The following is a 17,033-nucleotide window of genomic DNA, read 5'->3' on the forward strand; positions in this document are numbered from 1 at the left end:
TCAAGTATCATGAAATAAAAAAAAGAAAAGAAAAAAGAATTCATGGGACAACAGATTCATGAACATAATTATAACAAAGCCCTTCCAAGTGAATACGACCAGACATTGGGACTATAAAAAATCCTGTGTAGAGATTCAAAAACATAGTCGTAAGAAAGCTCTTCCAAGTAAATAGGGTCGAATCAACTGTGAAAATAAGAGAAAAAAAAAACAAACAAAAAAACCCCCAAACAACAACCGGTGGTAGAGATTCATGGACATAAACCGTAACAGCCCAGCCAGGCGAAAACGTGACGCCAGTTTGAACTGGGGGGGGGGGGGGGGGAGCTTGCAGGTGAGGATCGGGGAATGGAAGGAGAAGGTGGAGGATAAAGCTGACCACACATGTGTGGTGTCAAGGTATCTCAACCTGCAGCAGAATCAGAAGGAGAGGGGGGGTTGGAGATCGGAGGTGCGGAGATGGAGGGGGGGGGGGGGGGCTAAGTTTGGGGGAGAACTAAGAAGTGGGGCAGAGGGGGTCGGGGGGGGGGGGGGTGAAGCTGGGAGAGAGCTGAGAGGTGGGGTAGAAGGAGGAGGGGGCGGGGGGGGTGAAGCTGGGAGAGAGCTGAGGTGGGGTAGAAGGGGGGGGGGGGTGAAGCTGGGAGAGAGCTGAGAGGTGGGGTAGAAGGAGGAGGGGGGGGGGGGGGGTGAAGCTGGGAGAGAGCTGAGAGGTGGGGTAGAAGGAGGGGGGGGGTGAAGCTGGGAGAGAGCTGAGAGGTGGGGTAGAAGGAGGAGGGGGGGGGGGTGAAGCTGGGAGAGAGCTGAGAGGTGGGGTAGAAGGAGGAGGAGGGGGGGGGTGAAACTGGGAGAGAGCTGAGAGGTGGGGTAGAAGGAGGGGGGGGGGGTGAAGCTGGGAGAGAGCTGAGGTGGGGTAGAAGGAGGGGGGGGGTGAAGCTGGGAGAGAGCTGAGGTGGGGTAGAAGGAGGGGGGGGGGGGGGGTGAGCTGGGAGAGAGCTGAGAGGTGGGGTAGAAGGAGGAGGGGGGGGTGAAGCTGGGAGAGAGCTGAGAGGTGGGGTAGAAGGAGGGGGGGGAGTGAAGCTGGGAGAGAGCTGAGGTGGGGCAGAAGGAGGAGGGGGGGGGGGCGGTGAAGCTGGGAGAGAGCTGAGAGGTGGGGTAGAAGGAGGGGGGGGGGGGGTGAAGCTGGGAGAGAGCTGAGGTGGGGCAGAAGGAGGAGGGGGGGGGGGGGAAGCTGGGAGAGAGCTGAGGTGGGGCAGAAGGAGGAGGGGGGGGGAAGCTGGGAGAGAGCTGAGGTGGGGCAGAAGGAGGAGGAGGGGGGGGGGGGTGAAGCTGGGAGAGAGCTGAGAGGTGGGGTAGAAGGAGGGGGGGGGTGAAGCTGGGAGAGAGCTGAGAGGTGGGGTAGGAGGAGGAGGGGGGGGGGGCAGGAACGCTAAAACTGACGACAGTTGTACTGCCACGGTATATTAACTTGTTGCGGGTAGGGGGTGGGGGTGGGGGGGCATGGAGGGATAGTAGGGGGTGGAATTCGGTAACAGAGAGAGAGGGAGAGAGAGAGAGAGAGAGAAAGAGAGAGGAGAGCTGTGCTCTCATTCGTACCCACATGGGATCAATGTAGAAAACAGACGGAAGAAAAGATGGCAGGGTTGGAGGGGCTAGTAAAGGGGGGTTGGGGGTAGTGTTGGAGGGGGCTAGGGAAAGGGCGTGGGGGGGTAGGGTTGGAGGGGCTAGGGAAGGGGGGTGGGGGCTAGTAAAGGGGGGTTGGGGGTAGTGTTGGAGGGGGCTAGGGAAAGGGCGTGGGGGGTAGGGTTGGAGGGGCTAGGGAAGGGGGGTGGGGGGTAGGGTTGGAGGGGGCTAGGGAAGGGGGGTGGGGGGTAGGGTTGGAGGGGGCTAGGGAAAGGTCGTGGGGGGTAGGGTTGGAGGGGGCTAGTAAAGGGGGGTGGGGGGGTAGGGTTGGAGGGGGCTAGGGAAAGGGCGTGGGGGGCTAGGGAAAGGGCGTGGGGGGTAGGGAAGGGGGTTGGGGGGTAGGGTTGGAGGGGGTAGGGAAGGGGTGTGGGGGGCTAGGGAAAGGGCGTGGGGGGTAGGGAAAGGGGGGTGGGGGGTTAGGGTTGGAGGGGGCTAGGGAAAGGGCGTGGGGGGTAGGGTTGGAGGGGGCTAGGGAAAGGGGGGTGGGGGGTAGGGTTGGAGGGGGCTAGGGAAAGGGGGGTGAGGGGTAGGCTTGGAGGGGGCTAGGGAAAGGGCGTGGGGGGTAGGGTTGGAGGGGGCTAGGGAAAGGGCGTGGGGGGTAGGGTTGGAGGGGGCTATGGAAAGGGGGGTGGGGGGTAGGGTTGGAGGGGGCTAAGGAAGGGGCGTGGGGGGTAGGGTGGGAGAGGGGGATAGATCCAAGAGGAGGCAATTCGTATTCAGTACATCAGCAACAATAAAACGGTCCCACTGGAGGACAAATATAAAACTGTCCATTCCATTTTCGGAAACAGATAAGTTTTGGGGATGATGATCGGAAATATGAGAGAGAGACAGACAGAGACACAAACACACATAGAGAGAGAGAGAGAGAGAGAGAGAGAGAGAGAGAGAGAGAGAGAGAGAGAGAGAGAGAGAGAGAGAGAGAGAGAGAGGGAAAGACAGACAGAAACAGAGACAGAGCAGTGAACGAAAAGAGAAAGGAAATTAACAGACAAACAATAATAACAGCCAAAATTATGATTTTGTCATTTGAAAAGTGACCTTCCACCATCAAATGATTCGCATGTCATCTTCGTAATATGGAGTTAGGACCTGGGGACATCGTGGACCTGACCTTAAAGCGGCTTTCACTGCAAGAGAGAGACAACAAATAAACTCAGTATACAGAAACAGAAACAAAAAAACAAAAAAACAAACAAACCTCCATTGTCCAGTCGTTATAAGAGCTGAGTGACTGGTTTAATCATCCCATTTCAACATGAACCCCCCCAAAAAAAGAAAAAAAAAGGACCAGTCGTATAAACTGCGTCATGACTGGTTGAAATTCCATGTCAACACCAACATCAACCAAGGAAGAATAAAAAAAATTAGACCAAAAAGATGACATTAGACTCATTTTGTGGTGGATGGTCCCAAAAGAAAGCTTGACAGACAAAAAAAAAAAAAAAAAAAAAAAAAAAAAAAAAAAGAGGGTCTCGCGCACGTTGCTCAATCAATCAATCAAAGAAAGAGCGACGACTCAGCCGCCCACCTCAATCAGCTACTGCACGACACAGAGACCACCACAAGTACAGCATGGATGACCAGCGCCGATGACCCCCACAGACGCGACGACCCTGCCCCGCTGTCCACCACCCCCAATGCGCCCCCTGGTGGCAAGCTGCTCTCCTCGTTGAAGGCGCTGAGGTACTGGTCGTTGCCGTCACGTGACACGCTGTGAATCACCTCCCCTGCCTTGACGACGTCACTTCCTCTTCCGTCCACCTGGCTTCCGCTCTGGGCACTTCCGGTGGCACCACTACTACTTCCGGTTCCGCTTTCCGCCGAGCTCTCCGCTGTCTGCTGTTTGCTGTCCTCCTCCGGACAGCCCAGCCACCAATTGCCGATCTTGCGTGGATAGGATTTGTCGATCTGAGAGAGAACACACAATGGCTACAACCATCAGTGGATAGATAGATATGTAAATCAGTTATATACATCAACTAGCATTTCTACCTGGCGATGCCAACTTCTGCTACTTAGTTCGTGGGCTGCAACTGCCACGTTCACTCGTATGTACACTCACGAGTGGGCTTCTATGCGAATGACCGTTTTTACCCCGTCATGTAGGCAGCTATACTCCGTTTTAGGGGGTGTGTGCATGCTGGGTATGTTCTTGTTTCCATGACCCACCGGGGCACTGAAATTAATTACAGGATCTTTAACGTGTGTATTTGATCTTCTGCTAGCGTATACATACGCACGATGGGGGTTCAGGCACAAGCAGGTCTTGCACATATGTTGACCTGGGAGATCGGTGGACCCTTTACCCACAAGGCGCCGTTCCGAGATTCGAACCAGGGACCCTCAGATTGAAAGTTCAAGGCTATACCCAATGATAGTTTCAGTTTCAGTTTCAGTAGCTCAAGGAGGCGTCACTGCGTTCGGACAAAACCATATACGCTACACCACATCTGCCAAGCAGATGCCTGACCAGCAGCGTAACCCAACGCGCTTAGTCAGGCCTTGAGAAAAAACAAACAAAAAAACAAACAAAAAAAACCAAAAACAAACAAACGGGGGAATAAATAATAGATAAGCTTGCATAAATAAATGAATAAATAAATAAATAATAATTATAATATAGAAAAAGGTAGTAGTAATAATATTAGTAATACTAATAAAATGATAATAAAACAAATAAATGAATAAATAAGACAACAATGGTGATAAATAAGCGAATAAATGTAAAATATGAAGACACACATTCACACATACACCCACACATGCATAACAGAAATGCACCAAACATGCAGTTTCACATATATGAAAGCACAGTCAAATACATATAAACGTACATGAGCTCCAACACACACACACACACGCGCGCGCATTACCGTGCACCTCCTCTACCCCCCTCCTCCACACACTCATTTCTAGTCTAAGTATCGCAGCTTCCACGGCACACACACACACACACACACTCACAGAGATGAACACTTACTTGTACAAGCACATATGAAAGCACAGTCAAATACATATAAACGTACATGAGCTCCAACACACACACACACACATTACCTTGCACCTCCTCTACCCCCTCCTCCACACACTCATTTCTAGTCTACCTATCGCAGCTTCCACGGCACACACACACACACACACAAACACACTCACAGAGATGAACACTTGTACAAGCACACACACATACGCCCATATCTCCCACCCCCAACCCAACACACGTACATACAAAGATAGATATATATATATACAAAAGAATGGGAGAAAAACCCCGAAAACCTCAACCATCTATTCAACACAGCCATTTCACCCACTCTAGGAAGACATTGTCGGGAATGGCCAGAGGGCAAAACTGATGCGGAAGTGAAGCTGCTTATAGAAGAAAACAGTAAAGAAGAGGACATCATCATATACACAGATGGCTCAGTCACCAAAGACCAGTCTGGCTGGGGATTCACTGCGAAACAAAATGGAAAAACAATTTGGGAAGAGAATGCTGCCTACAAAGTCACAACCTCCAGCCTAACGATGGAAGTTGAAGCTGTGACACATGCCCTCCAGTGGCTATCGTCCATCCATACGCCCGGAAACCAACATGCCATGATTCTAACCGACTCAATGAACCTCATACAGAAAATTGAAAACGGAATGGGAAGCCCAGAGTGGCATAACGCAATGCGCAACCTTCAGATTAAAAAACTCACATGGTCATACTGCCCGGGACATGCAGGTGTTAAGGGAAATGAGCGAGCTGACAGACTTGCTGGTAACGCAACACCAACGAGCGGCCTACATCTAGGAAAATCGGAAATCCTCAGAAAAGTCAAAGAATACCAAAATGAACAGGTACAAGGCCATCACACCATCGATCGCCTCAAAGAAATAGAAGCAGAGAGAGGGAGCGGCCGCAAGTCTAACATGAAAGGTAGAGCACGATGCTTTGCAAATCAAACAAATATCGGCATCATTTCCAAACCAACATTGCGCAAATTTCTTCAAAACGGAACAGAGTCTCTGTGGGCCTTTCCAAATACAATAGACCGAGCAACACACTAGACGCCACGTTCTTGGCATCAGAAATCTTTTCCCATCCCTCTTGCGGCCAGTCAGTGGCGGCTGTGTGTGTTTGTGTGTATGTGTGCGTCTGTGCTTTTGAGTGCGTTTGTGAATGCGCGAGAGTGAAAGTGTACACAAGTGTCAGGAGAGATATGTGTACGTGTGTGTGTGTGTGTGTGTGTGTGTGTGTGTGTGTGTGTGTGTGTGTGTGTGTGAGGGGAGGTGGGAGTGCGGGGGGAGGTGGGGTAGAAGATGAGGTATGTGAGTGTATGCATGCCTACACTGTGGGAGCAACAGGATATTGGAACGTATATATATATATATATATATATATATATATATATATATATATATATATATATATATATACCCAATGATAATGTAGCACAATCGATACAACCATCAGTGGATAGATATGCAAATCAGTAATTTTACATGAACTAGCATTTCTACCAGGCTTCACCCAATGATAAACAATGTACATTGTGATGGGTGTAGCGATTATGGATCTGTACGCACGCACTGACACATCTAAAATTGATGATGATTAGCTGATCAAACCGTTCTGCACTGTATTGGTCGAGCTTCGATCTCAGTTAAGGCTTCAACCCTCACTGCGTGAGAAAATGACGAAAGAAGTGTAGACAGACCTCCACATGAGTTTTTATCACGAGGGTCTGCGGTGAGGCAGCGGCTCGTGTGACAGTCCTGTCCGACTACGAACATCAGAACAGCAGAGGAGGCAACTGCTGTCCCGACAATCTGGGCTAGAAGGTGATAAGAATGTCTTGCCCCAAGTTATAACATCCCACTCTCTCGGCCAAGAGGGTTTTAGGACAGTCGGCGTTGGGATGGTTCCCCAAAGGCCAGCCAGCTCCCCAAGGCTGCAGCACTAAGAGCCAGTGCAGTCTTATCTCCCAGTTTGGGAGTCACAGTCCTTCACAAAAGACTAAGCTGTACATGATTTCCCATTGCGTCAGAGAAACCATTGATTACACAGGTCTCATTTTGCTGTTGGCCCAACTGTAAACTTATGTCAATCTGTGATATTTATCTATCTTATCTCATTTATATAGATAGATATACATAAAAAAAATATGTATACATAAATATGATATATATGCATATTGATAGACATACATCATACACACATGCAAACAAACGTACATACATATCTACATAAATTTACACAAGCATACAAGCATAAATACACACATGCAAACAAACATACAGGTCACGTGACCGGTTGAGGTTGAGGACCCACCTACAACCCGACAGGCCCCGCGCAATCTGATAAAAGAAAATTAAAAAAAAAAAAAGGGTCTCCGGATCCTCACACGCTCAATTAAATGCGGCCAACGCCAAGAATTTATACACAATACCAAACTTTATTCACTCACTCACACAGACATACTGACAACCGAAACAGCAGTGAGGCCTAAACTATTTCCCTTAATCCCCCCCGCTTCCAAACTTACTAACCCGCTAATACAAATCGCCACATCATTTCATGCTTTGTTCGTTTAGTTTTAGTGGGAATGAGATAAATAAATAAATAATTCACATTCGCTCGAACACACACACTCACCCCTCTTGTGCACTGCTCTCACACATGCACGCGCATCCTCTACCGTCCATGTACGGCTCGCATTGGTCCTGAACACGAGGGTCCATGCCACAGACAACTCAAGATGCCGGCGACCACTGAGAGTCCTAGTCCTTCTGCAGACAGTGCATGCAAAGCGGCAATCTTCATGTGCGTCGGGGACACCCCTGTGACAGACTCAGGGAACTCACAGGCGCAGGGAAGGCTGTGGGTGGCCAGGACAACGGCGGAGGCTGGGGAAGGTGGACTGCGTGAGTCCAAGACGACCTTAACACTCGGGGAACGTGCGGGACTCGTCGGAACACTCTTCGGAGCTCAAGAGCTCGTGAGGGAAAAAAAACAACAAAAACATAAGGGAGATTAAATCCCTGGAACTAGAATGTAGTTCCAGACCTCCTGGTCGGACACGGACCCAGGAAACGTAGTGGCACTGGAGGCCCCAAACCCGAACCGAATCGGCAAAAAACTCCTCACTCCAAAATGAATGGAGCAGGAACTGGAAAAGAAACCACCTCTCCCTGACTGGGTGCAACTGCCAGTGATTAAAGCATCTTACGATGCCCACGACATCGACAGGTGAGTTATCCTTATCAGACCTGTAGCTCAGCTTAATAACGTGCAGATGTACATGCACGAGAAAAAGAAAACAACCTGAGCTGACGACGAGGGAGGGAAGGAACGCACACTCACGCGTGCGTACACACGCACACATGCACGCACGCACAGAAAGAAAGAAAGAAGAAAGGGGGAAAAAAAACAAAAACAAAAAACAAAAAAAACCAGCGAAAATCATGACGTATTCGAGGGGTCAAGTTGACCAAAATTTCCTTTTTTTCCAACACTACACTGTCGCACGGGACACACAGACACACACAGACACACAGACACAGAGACTGACGTCGAAAGCCACGTCGTTGTAACGGTAGTACTGGGAGCCGCTGAAGAAGTAGGTCCTCCCGTTGCGCCATTTGATGGCGGCGTCCAGTCTCTCGGGCAGTCCGCTCCACACGGTCAGGTTCCGGGGGTAGCCTCTGTCCACACTGTTCTCTGTATACCGCCAGTACTTGTGGCCTGCACCACAGGCACGCACATACACAGAGCACTCCTATACATTCAGACATATATGCATACATTTGTACAAACATGTATACATACAAGCATAAAATTACATACATATATATACGTGCATACAAGCATAGACAGAGGGACAGACACAGACAGACAGAGAGAGAGAGAGAGAGAAGAGAGAGAGAGAGAGAGAGAGAGAGAGAGAGAGAGAGAGAGAGAGAGAGAGAGAGAGAGAACGAACGAACGAACGAACGAACGTTTTTTAATGAGGGAAGTGGAATAAGCATGCACATGCTTTTTTTTACATCCAGTCCTCAGGGCAAAGAGAAATGAAATCAAAATACTCGAAACGTTATAGAAGTACACACATGACATTCAAATACACTCAAATGCACAGTAAACATTTAAAGGTACATAATCATAATGCAATGACAAAAATGTATATAAATATAACAGCATAAATGTGCAATATGAGAGAGATAGAGATGATGATGATGATGATAATAATGGTAATGATGATTATGATGATGACGATTGCGATGATGAAGTACACACATGACATTCAGATACACACAAGAGAGAGAGAGAGAGAGAGAGAGAGAGAGAGAGAGAGAGAGATAAGAGAAAGAAAGAGAGAGAGAGAGATAAGAGAAAGAGAGAGAGAGAGAGAGAGAGAGAGAGAGAGAGAGAGAGGGAGAGAGAGAGAGAGAGAAGAAAAGAAACACACATTATTTGGTTTAAACAACCTAAAAGATAAACAAACAGAAAACTGTCTTGAAAATGATCTACAAATTCATCACTCAATACTGAAGTACGATTTTAAAAATATTTCTTTTGACAGGAAGGAAAGGCCATACCTTTAATGAAGTAGGTCTTGCCGTTGCCTCCCCACACGAAGGCGGCGTCCAGGTTATTGGGTACCCCTTTGAAGCCTTCGCTGATCTTCCGGAAGTAGATGAGGTTCATGTTGTAGAACTTCCAGTAGTGCTCGTCCTGCCCATCACACGTGCCACACAATCAGCAACGTGCTTGTTGTTGTGGTTGTTGTTGTGGTTGTTTTTACACACACCGTCATAAGGACCCTAACTAATATTTGTATTTTTATTTCTTTTTATCACAACAGATTTTTCTGTGTGAAATTTGAGCTGCTCTCCCCAGGGAGAGCGCGTCGCTACACTACAGCGCCACCCATTTTTTTTTGTATTTTTACCTGCGCGCAGTTTTATTTGTTTTTCCTGTCGAAATGGATTTTTTTTTTTAAAGAGTTTTACCAGGAACAACCCTTTTGTTGCTGTGGTTTCTTTTACGTGCGCTAAGTGCATGCTGCACACGGGACCTCGGTTTATCGCCTCATCCGAATGACTAGCATCCAGACCACCACTCAAGGTCTAGTGGAGGGGGAGAAAATATCGGCGGCTGAGCCATGATTCGAACCAGCGCGCTCAGATTCTCTCGCTTTTTACGCGGACGCGTTACCTCTAGGCCATCACTCCACATTTAACGTATCCATGTTAAGCCGAAGGGCCCGTGAGAGAGTTGGTTAACTAACAGCTGGACTCCAATAAAGACAGAGAACCAGAAGGACAGTCACTGAGATAAAGACAAAGGACAGAAAGACATAGACAAAGACAGAGAAGGAGGGAAAGAGAAAGGGGCGTGCTGAGAGAGGGGGAAAGTGAGCGGAAAAGAGAAATATATATATATATATATATATATATATATATATATATATATATATATACATATATATACAGATAGATAGAAAAAGACAGAGAAAGAGAGACAGAGAGGGGGGGGGGGGGAGAGTCAGACAGACAGAAAAAGAGAGACAAAGACAGACGGACAGAGACAGGAATGCAGTTGTGTACTATTATAAACATGTGTATTATCTGACACACACACACACATACAGAGAGAGAGAGAGAGAGAGAGAGGGAGAGAGTCATCACCTTGAAGATAAAGGTGTATCCATTGTCCCAGTGCAGGGCAAGAGAGAGAGAGAGAGAGAGAGAGAGAGAGAGAGTCATCACCTTGAAGATAAAGGTAGTATCCATTGTCCAGTTGCAGGGCAGAGAGAGAGAGAGAGAGGAGAGAGAGAGACGAAGAGAGGAGGAGAGAGAGAGAGAGGAAGAGAGAGTAATCACATGAAGATAAAGTGTATCCATTGTCCCAGTGCAGGGCAGAGAGAGAGAGAGAGAGAGAGAGAGGAGAGAGAGAGGAGTGATCACCTTGAAGATAAAGGTTTTTATTCCATTTGTCCCTAGTGCAGGGCAGGAGAGAGAAGAGAGAGAGAGAGAGAGAGAGAGAGAGAGAGAGAGAGAGAGAGTGATCACCTTGAAGATAAAGGTGTATCCATTGTCCCAGTGCAGGGCAGAGAGAGAGAGAGAGAGAGAGAGAGAGAGAGTCATCACCTTGAAGATAAAGGTGTATCCATTGTCCCAGTGCAGGGCACAGTCGACAGGCCCCTCCAGTCCCCAGTCTGTCTTCACAGAACGAGGGTAGCCCTCGTCAATGCCGTAGTCATTCAGCCGGTAGTAGTCCTTGCCTGTAACAGTCATGCACGCGAGCGCGCGCACACACACACAGAGAAAAAACAGACACAGACACACGCACGCACAGACATACACGCACATGCACGGTTGAGCGAGCGAGTATGCACACACAATATGAATATAAATTTTAATCTCCCTCTCTCTCTCTCAACCCTCTCCCCCCCCCCCCCCACCCCGACACACAAATAATTATACAAACAAGTTCGCAAGCAAGTAAATACACTTACATGCGCAAGTTGGAGAGGAATAGTTCATAAAACAAAACACAAATAAGTAGACAGATTTGACGCACACACACAAAACAACCCCCCCAAAACAACAACAAAACGATGAATTACATAAACAAAGCAAAATCAAATAACAGGGGTAAATGCAGACGACACATAAAATATAAACTCCAAGGGCCTTCTGCTTCTTCTTCTTCTTCTGCGTTCGTGGGCTGCAACTCCCACGTTCACTCGTATATACACGAGTGGGCTTTTACGTGTATGACCGTTTTTACCCCGCCATGTAAGCAGCCATACTCCGCTTTCGGGGGTGAGCATGCTGGGTATGTACTTGTTTCCATAACCCACCGAACGCTGACATGGATTACAGGATCTTTAACGTGCGTATTTGATCTTTTGCTTGCGTGTACACACGAAGGGGGTTCAGGCACTAGCAGGTCTGCACATATGTTGACCTGGGAGATCGGAAAAATCTCCACCCTTTACCCACCAGGCGCCGTCACCGAGATTCGAACCCGGGACCCTCAGATTGAAAGTCCAACGCTTTAACCATTCGGCTATTGCGCCCGTCTCCAAGGGCCTTCATATACATCCACACCATCAGGAGGAATCACCCAGTGATTGTGAAACACATGCATCAACTGCGACAACAGTTTCAGTTTCTCCAGGAGACGTCACTGCGTTCGGACGAATCCATAAACGCTACAACACATCTGCAAGGCAGATTCCTGACCAGCAGCATAACCCAACGCACTTTGGCCTTGAGTGCTGCTTTTATCATATTTGTTACATAATTATCAGAGTGGATTTCTTCTACATTACTTTGCCAGAGGACAACACTCTCGTTGCCATGGGTTCTTTTTTCAGTGCGCCAAGTGCGTGCTGCACACGGGACCTCGGTTTATCGTCTCATCCAGATGACTTGACGCTCAGTTTGATTTTCCAGTCAAGCTTGGGAGAGAGGGCGAGAGCGGGATTGGAACCCTCACCCTCATGGACTGTCTACATTGGCAGGGGAGTGTCTAAACCATTCTGCCACCTTCCACGACAAAACCCTGCAGCCTGCTCTGAAATATATAGGTCCTGGTCTGAGCACAGCTCAACACTCTGCTGAAATCTGAAAGCTCACAGCTGGGCAAGCAGCAGCAGAGTGAGCACTTTATTATCCATGGTTTCTGACCGGCAATGGAAATTCATGTTCAGCTGAGTCTTTCCAAAGTAGGAGGCAAGACAGCACTGGCTCTAGTTGCTGCACGCCTTGGGGGCTAGCTGGCCTTTGGGGGACCGTCCCCTACGCCATTTTATTGACAAATGTCTTGTTTTAGAGCTAGGTTCTGCTTCATGTGCTTTGACTGGCCGTGTATCTGCGTTGATGTTTCTTTGAATAAAGTTTGTTTGAATGATGATATTCATAGGGTCGTGATAGCCGGGTGGTTAAAACGCTGGACTTTAAATCTAAGGGTCCCAGGGTTCGTGCCTGAAATCTGATCGAATAACACAGGAAACGACTGATGAGCGCCTAATGGCAGCCGTCAGTCGGCTCTACCCAGGTAGGCAGCCTGTTGTGCGAGTGACCCCGTGTTTGTAAAGCGCTTGGAGCTTGGGTCTCCGACCGAGGATAGGCGGTGTATAAGTATCCATATCATCATCCTGTCTGACACACAACTACACAGAAAAAAACATCATAATCCACAAAAGCAAGCTAACCATGAAAAATGTAGGTTCTGCCATCCGCGTTCATGACAATGGCGTCCACCTGGGGTCGTTTGCAGATGGGCGGTGGTACGCTGACTGGAGGACCCCGGGTAAAACGACCACTGGGGATAATTTGCTCTTTGGGTCCTGTTATAGCACACACACACACACACACACACACACATACACACACACACACACACACACACACAGCCACACACACACACACACACATACACACACACACACGCACACACACACACACACACACTTCACCGTCAGTAACACCACCACCAATAATGATAATGAACAAGACCAACAAGAAGAACAGCAATAAGCAATGATAATGATTACCCCCCCCCCCCCCCAAAAAAAAAAAAAAAAAAAAAGAAAAAAAAAGAAAGAAAATGATGATGATCATCATCATACGAAGAAGAACAAGAAGAACAACAACAACAATAAGAACAAACAGAACAACAAGACAGACAAGAACAAGAGAAAGACCAACAAGAAGTGTAGGATCACGAAGAAACAGAAGGAGAAGAAGAAGAAAAACAACAACAACAACAACAAGAAAAACAAGAACAAGAACAGGACCAAAAAGAACTACAACAACAAGAGTAAGAAAAAGAAGAAGAAGAAGAACAAAAACAAGAAGAACAGAAACAAGAAGAACAAGAAAAAAAGAAGAAGAAGAAGAACAAAAACAACAAGAACAAAAACAAGAAGAAGAAGAAGAAGAAGAAGAAGAAGAAAAACAAGAACAAAAACAACAAGAACAAGAACAAGAAGAACTAGAAGAACAAAAACAACAAGAACAAGAAAGAAGAAGAAGAAGAACAACAACAAAAACAAGAACAAAAACAACAAGAACAAGAAAAAAGAAGAAGAAGAACAAAAACAAGAACAAAAACAACAAGAACAAGAAAGAAGAAGAAGAACAACAACAACAAAAACAAGAAAAAAACAACAAGAACAAGAAAAAAGAAGAAGAAGAAGAACAAAAACAAGAACAAAAACAAGAACAAAAACAACAAGAACAAGAGAAAAAAAAGAAGAAGAGGAAGAAGAGCAAGAAGGGCAAACAGAAGAAGAGCAAGAAGACCACCCCCAACAAGAAGACCACCCCCAACAAGAAGACCACCCCCAACAAGAAGACCACCCCCAGCAAGAAGACCACCTCCAGCAAGAAGACCACCCCCAAGAAGAAGACCACCCCCAGCAAGAAGACCACCCCCAAGAAGAAGACCACCCCCAGCAAGAAGACCACCCCCAGCAAGAAGACCACCCCCAAGAAGAAGACCACCCCCAGCAAGAAGACCACCCCCAGCAAGAAGACCACCCCCAGCAAGAAGACCACCCCCAAGAAGAAGACCACCCCCAGCAAGAAGACCACCCCCAGCAAGAAGACACCCCCAACAAGAAGAGCGGACTGACCGTAGAGTTCCTGTATGCCCCGCACGTCGTCCTCATCCAGCTCGAAGTAGCGCTGGAAGCCCCGGTAGAAGGGGGCCATCAAGGCAGCGCTGGTGTCGGAGTGGGACAGACCCAGGGAGTGACCGAACTCATGGGCAGCCACTTGGAACAGGTTCACCCCTGGAACAACATCCAGTAACCCCTGCTGAACCCCGCCAGTCACCCGGCCACACAACACACACACACACACACATGCACACATAGCACTATACACATACAAACAAAACGTAAAGACAAAGACAACGCAAAAACACGCTGACACAGACACACACAGCCGCACACACATACAGACACAAACACACAAAATCACAGACACAGACGCACACAGACACAAACACACAGACACAGCCGAACACACACACACACACACATACACACACACACACACACACACACACACACACACACACATAGCCGAACACATACAGACACAAACACACAGTCACGCAAATACATACACAGGTACACAGAGACACATACAGGCACAGACACTCACACAAACACAGACACACACACACACAGACATTTTCTTGGTAACTTTCTACCTGTTCTGCTTTCCTCTTCCCTCTCCCCTACCCCCTTTTTTATTATTTTATTTTTTTAATTGTCTAATATCACTGATAGTAAAAAGACACTAAACTAAAGAAAGAACACACACACACACACACACACACACACACACACACACACACACACACACACACACACACACACAGGGTAATTAAAGTATCATCCGAAAAGAGAACTACCAAACAATGTGTGTAGTACAAACATCAACATTATATCTGAAACTTCATCCATTTCAATGATAAACAAACAAACAAACAAACAAACACACACACACACACACACACACACACACACACACACACACACACACACACACACACAAGCGTGGAACTCGTCGATCATGTGTAGATATCAATATCTTTTTCAAACATAAATTCTTTCCATTTGTTCTTGTCGATATTCTAAAGAAAGAAAGATAAAAAAAACAAAACAAAAAACAAACAACGAAAGACTTGACAAATGAGTGTTAAATCGTAAAGGAAAGAAAAACAACAACAAAAACAACAACCTAAAACACGCACACACACAACACACTACACACACACACTCACTCACTTTCACACACACACACACACACACACACACACACACACACACACTCATTCACTCACACACACACACACTCACACACACACACACACACCGACCAAACTACAACAGCATATCGTGAAGGGAAGAAAGAAAACAAACCCATAAACTGAAAACCAAACTACCAATACTACAAAGAGACGAGCAGCATCAGTCTACAAGGACAGAGACAGAAACAGAAAAAAAACAACAACAGCAGCAGCAGCACAATATGTGTCACAGTTCATCAGCATTTTGTACACAGTTCGGGAAGAAGACAGTGGGATTAGCAATGGCTGCAGTAACATTAGGAGTTAATAATGGAGGATAGCAGAGCGGTTTTCCCTAAAGGGGTGTGTCAACCCTGGCTTGTTATTGCTAAGCGGGACATGCCAATTCTCTCTTCTCTTCTCCGTTTCTTTGTTGCCGAGGATCACGTGCGATACTGCTTTTTCTTCTCCTCTATGTGTTCTGGCTGTTTCCCCTGGAGGGGAGACATCACTGTAATGTGTGTGTGTGTGTGTGTGTGTGTGTGTGTGTGTGTGTGTGTGTGTGTGTGTGTGTTTATGAGAGAGAGAGAGAGAGAGAGAGAGAGAGAGAGAGAGATAGAGAGAGGTGTTTTTCCACTGGAAGTGAGACGTCACTCTGTGTGTGTGTGTGTGTGTGTGTGTGTGTGTGTGTGTGTGTGTGTTTATGAGAGAGAGAGATAGTGTGTGTGTGTGTGTGTGTGTGTGTGTGTGTGTGTGTGTGTGTGTGTGTGTGTGTGTGCGCGCGCGTGTGCGTGCGTGTGTACGCGTGTGGCGCCGTTCCTCCTTTTCCAGTGTGACCTGTGTATCACTTTCTGATAAACTACTTTGCATACATAGCCTACATTTCCCCATCAAGTGTTTCGTCAAAGCAAGGTGGCACACATACATGCTGCAGTCAGGCGCTGCCAGAACAGGAGGTGACATATTGTACACTCCCTCATAGTCCAGACAACAGTCGCATAGTACACAACCATGGTTGTTTTTTTGTTGTTTTTCGATTTATAAACCAGAAAACTGAACAACATTCACTTGCTGCTTTTCAGAGAATGCTCAGGATGCATGAGAAGAGGTTTGCACTGGTGGACTGAAGCATAAATTCATGTTTCAAAAGGCATGCGTGTACAAGCTTAGTTTTCCGGGTGCAGGCTAACTCCCTTGATGACCGAGTGGCAAAGATATCTATCATTGAGTGACTTGCCAGTTGTAGCCCGCCGCTCGTGCTCAGCTGGTTAGAGTAGCAGACAAATGCTACACACACACACACACGCACACACACACACGCACGCACACACACACATATACAAAAAAGAACAAAACAAACAAAACAAAAACAAACAAAACCCCAACCCCGATCACTCCTATAAACGATCATTCTCCTGATTCTGGTTCTCACGTCATTACCATAGGACAGCGTGTTAGCAAGCATTACGTATACAGCGCTGTTGTGAGTCCACTAATCGATCAGTATCTTTGTGCCAATCGATTATCATCCCCGTCGCCTCATCAA

At 47.2% G+C, this 17,033-nt stretch overlaps 1 protein-coding gene across 1 annotated transcript in view; it reads right to left on the reverse strand.

Moving 5' to 3' along the window:
- Positions 1-2,613: 2,613 nt before the first annotated feature.
- Positions 2,614-17,033, reverse strand: part of LOC143275360 (interstitial collagenase-like) — a 143,933-nt gene continuing 129,513 nt past the window's right edge. The window contains exons 6-11 of the mRNA XM_076579420.1: positions 14,322-14,480; positions 12,897-13,031; positions 10,822-10,955; positions 9,268-9,403; positions 8,241-8,413; positions 2,614-3,591 (exon numbers count right to left, since the gene is read on the reverse strand). Of these exons, the coding sequence (XP_076435535.1) occupies positions 3,217-3,591; positions 8,241-8,413; positions 9,268-9,403; positions 10,822-10,955; positions 12,897-13,031; positions 14,322-14,480 (1,112 nt within the window). The 3' untranslated portion in view covers positions 2,614-3,216. The remainder of the gene's footprint in view (positions 3,592-8,240; positions 8,414-9,267; positions 9,404-10,821; positions 10,956-12,896; positions 13,032-14,321; positions 14,481-17,033) is intronic.

This window comes from Babylonia areolata, chromosome 30 (assembly GCF_041734735.1).
Source record: "Babylonia areolata isolate BAREFJ2019XMU chromosome 30, ASM4173473v1, whole genome shotgun sequence".
Lineage (NCBI taxonomy): Eukaryota > Metazoa > Mollusca > Gastropoda > Neogastropoda > Buccinidae > Babylonia > Babylonia areolata.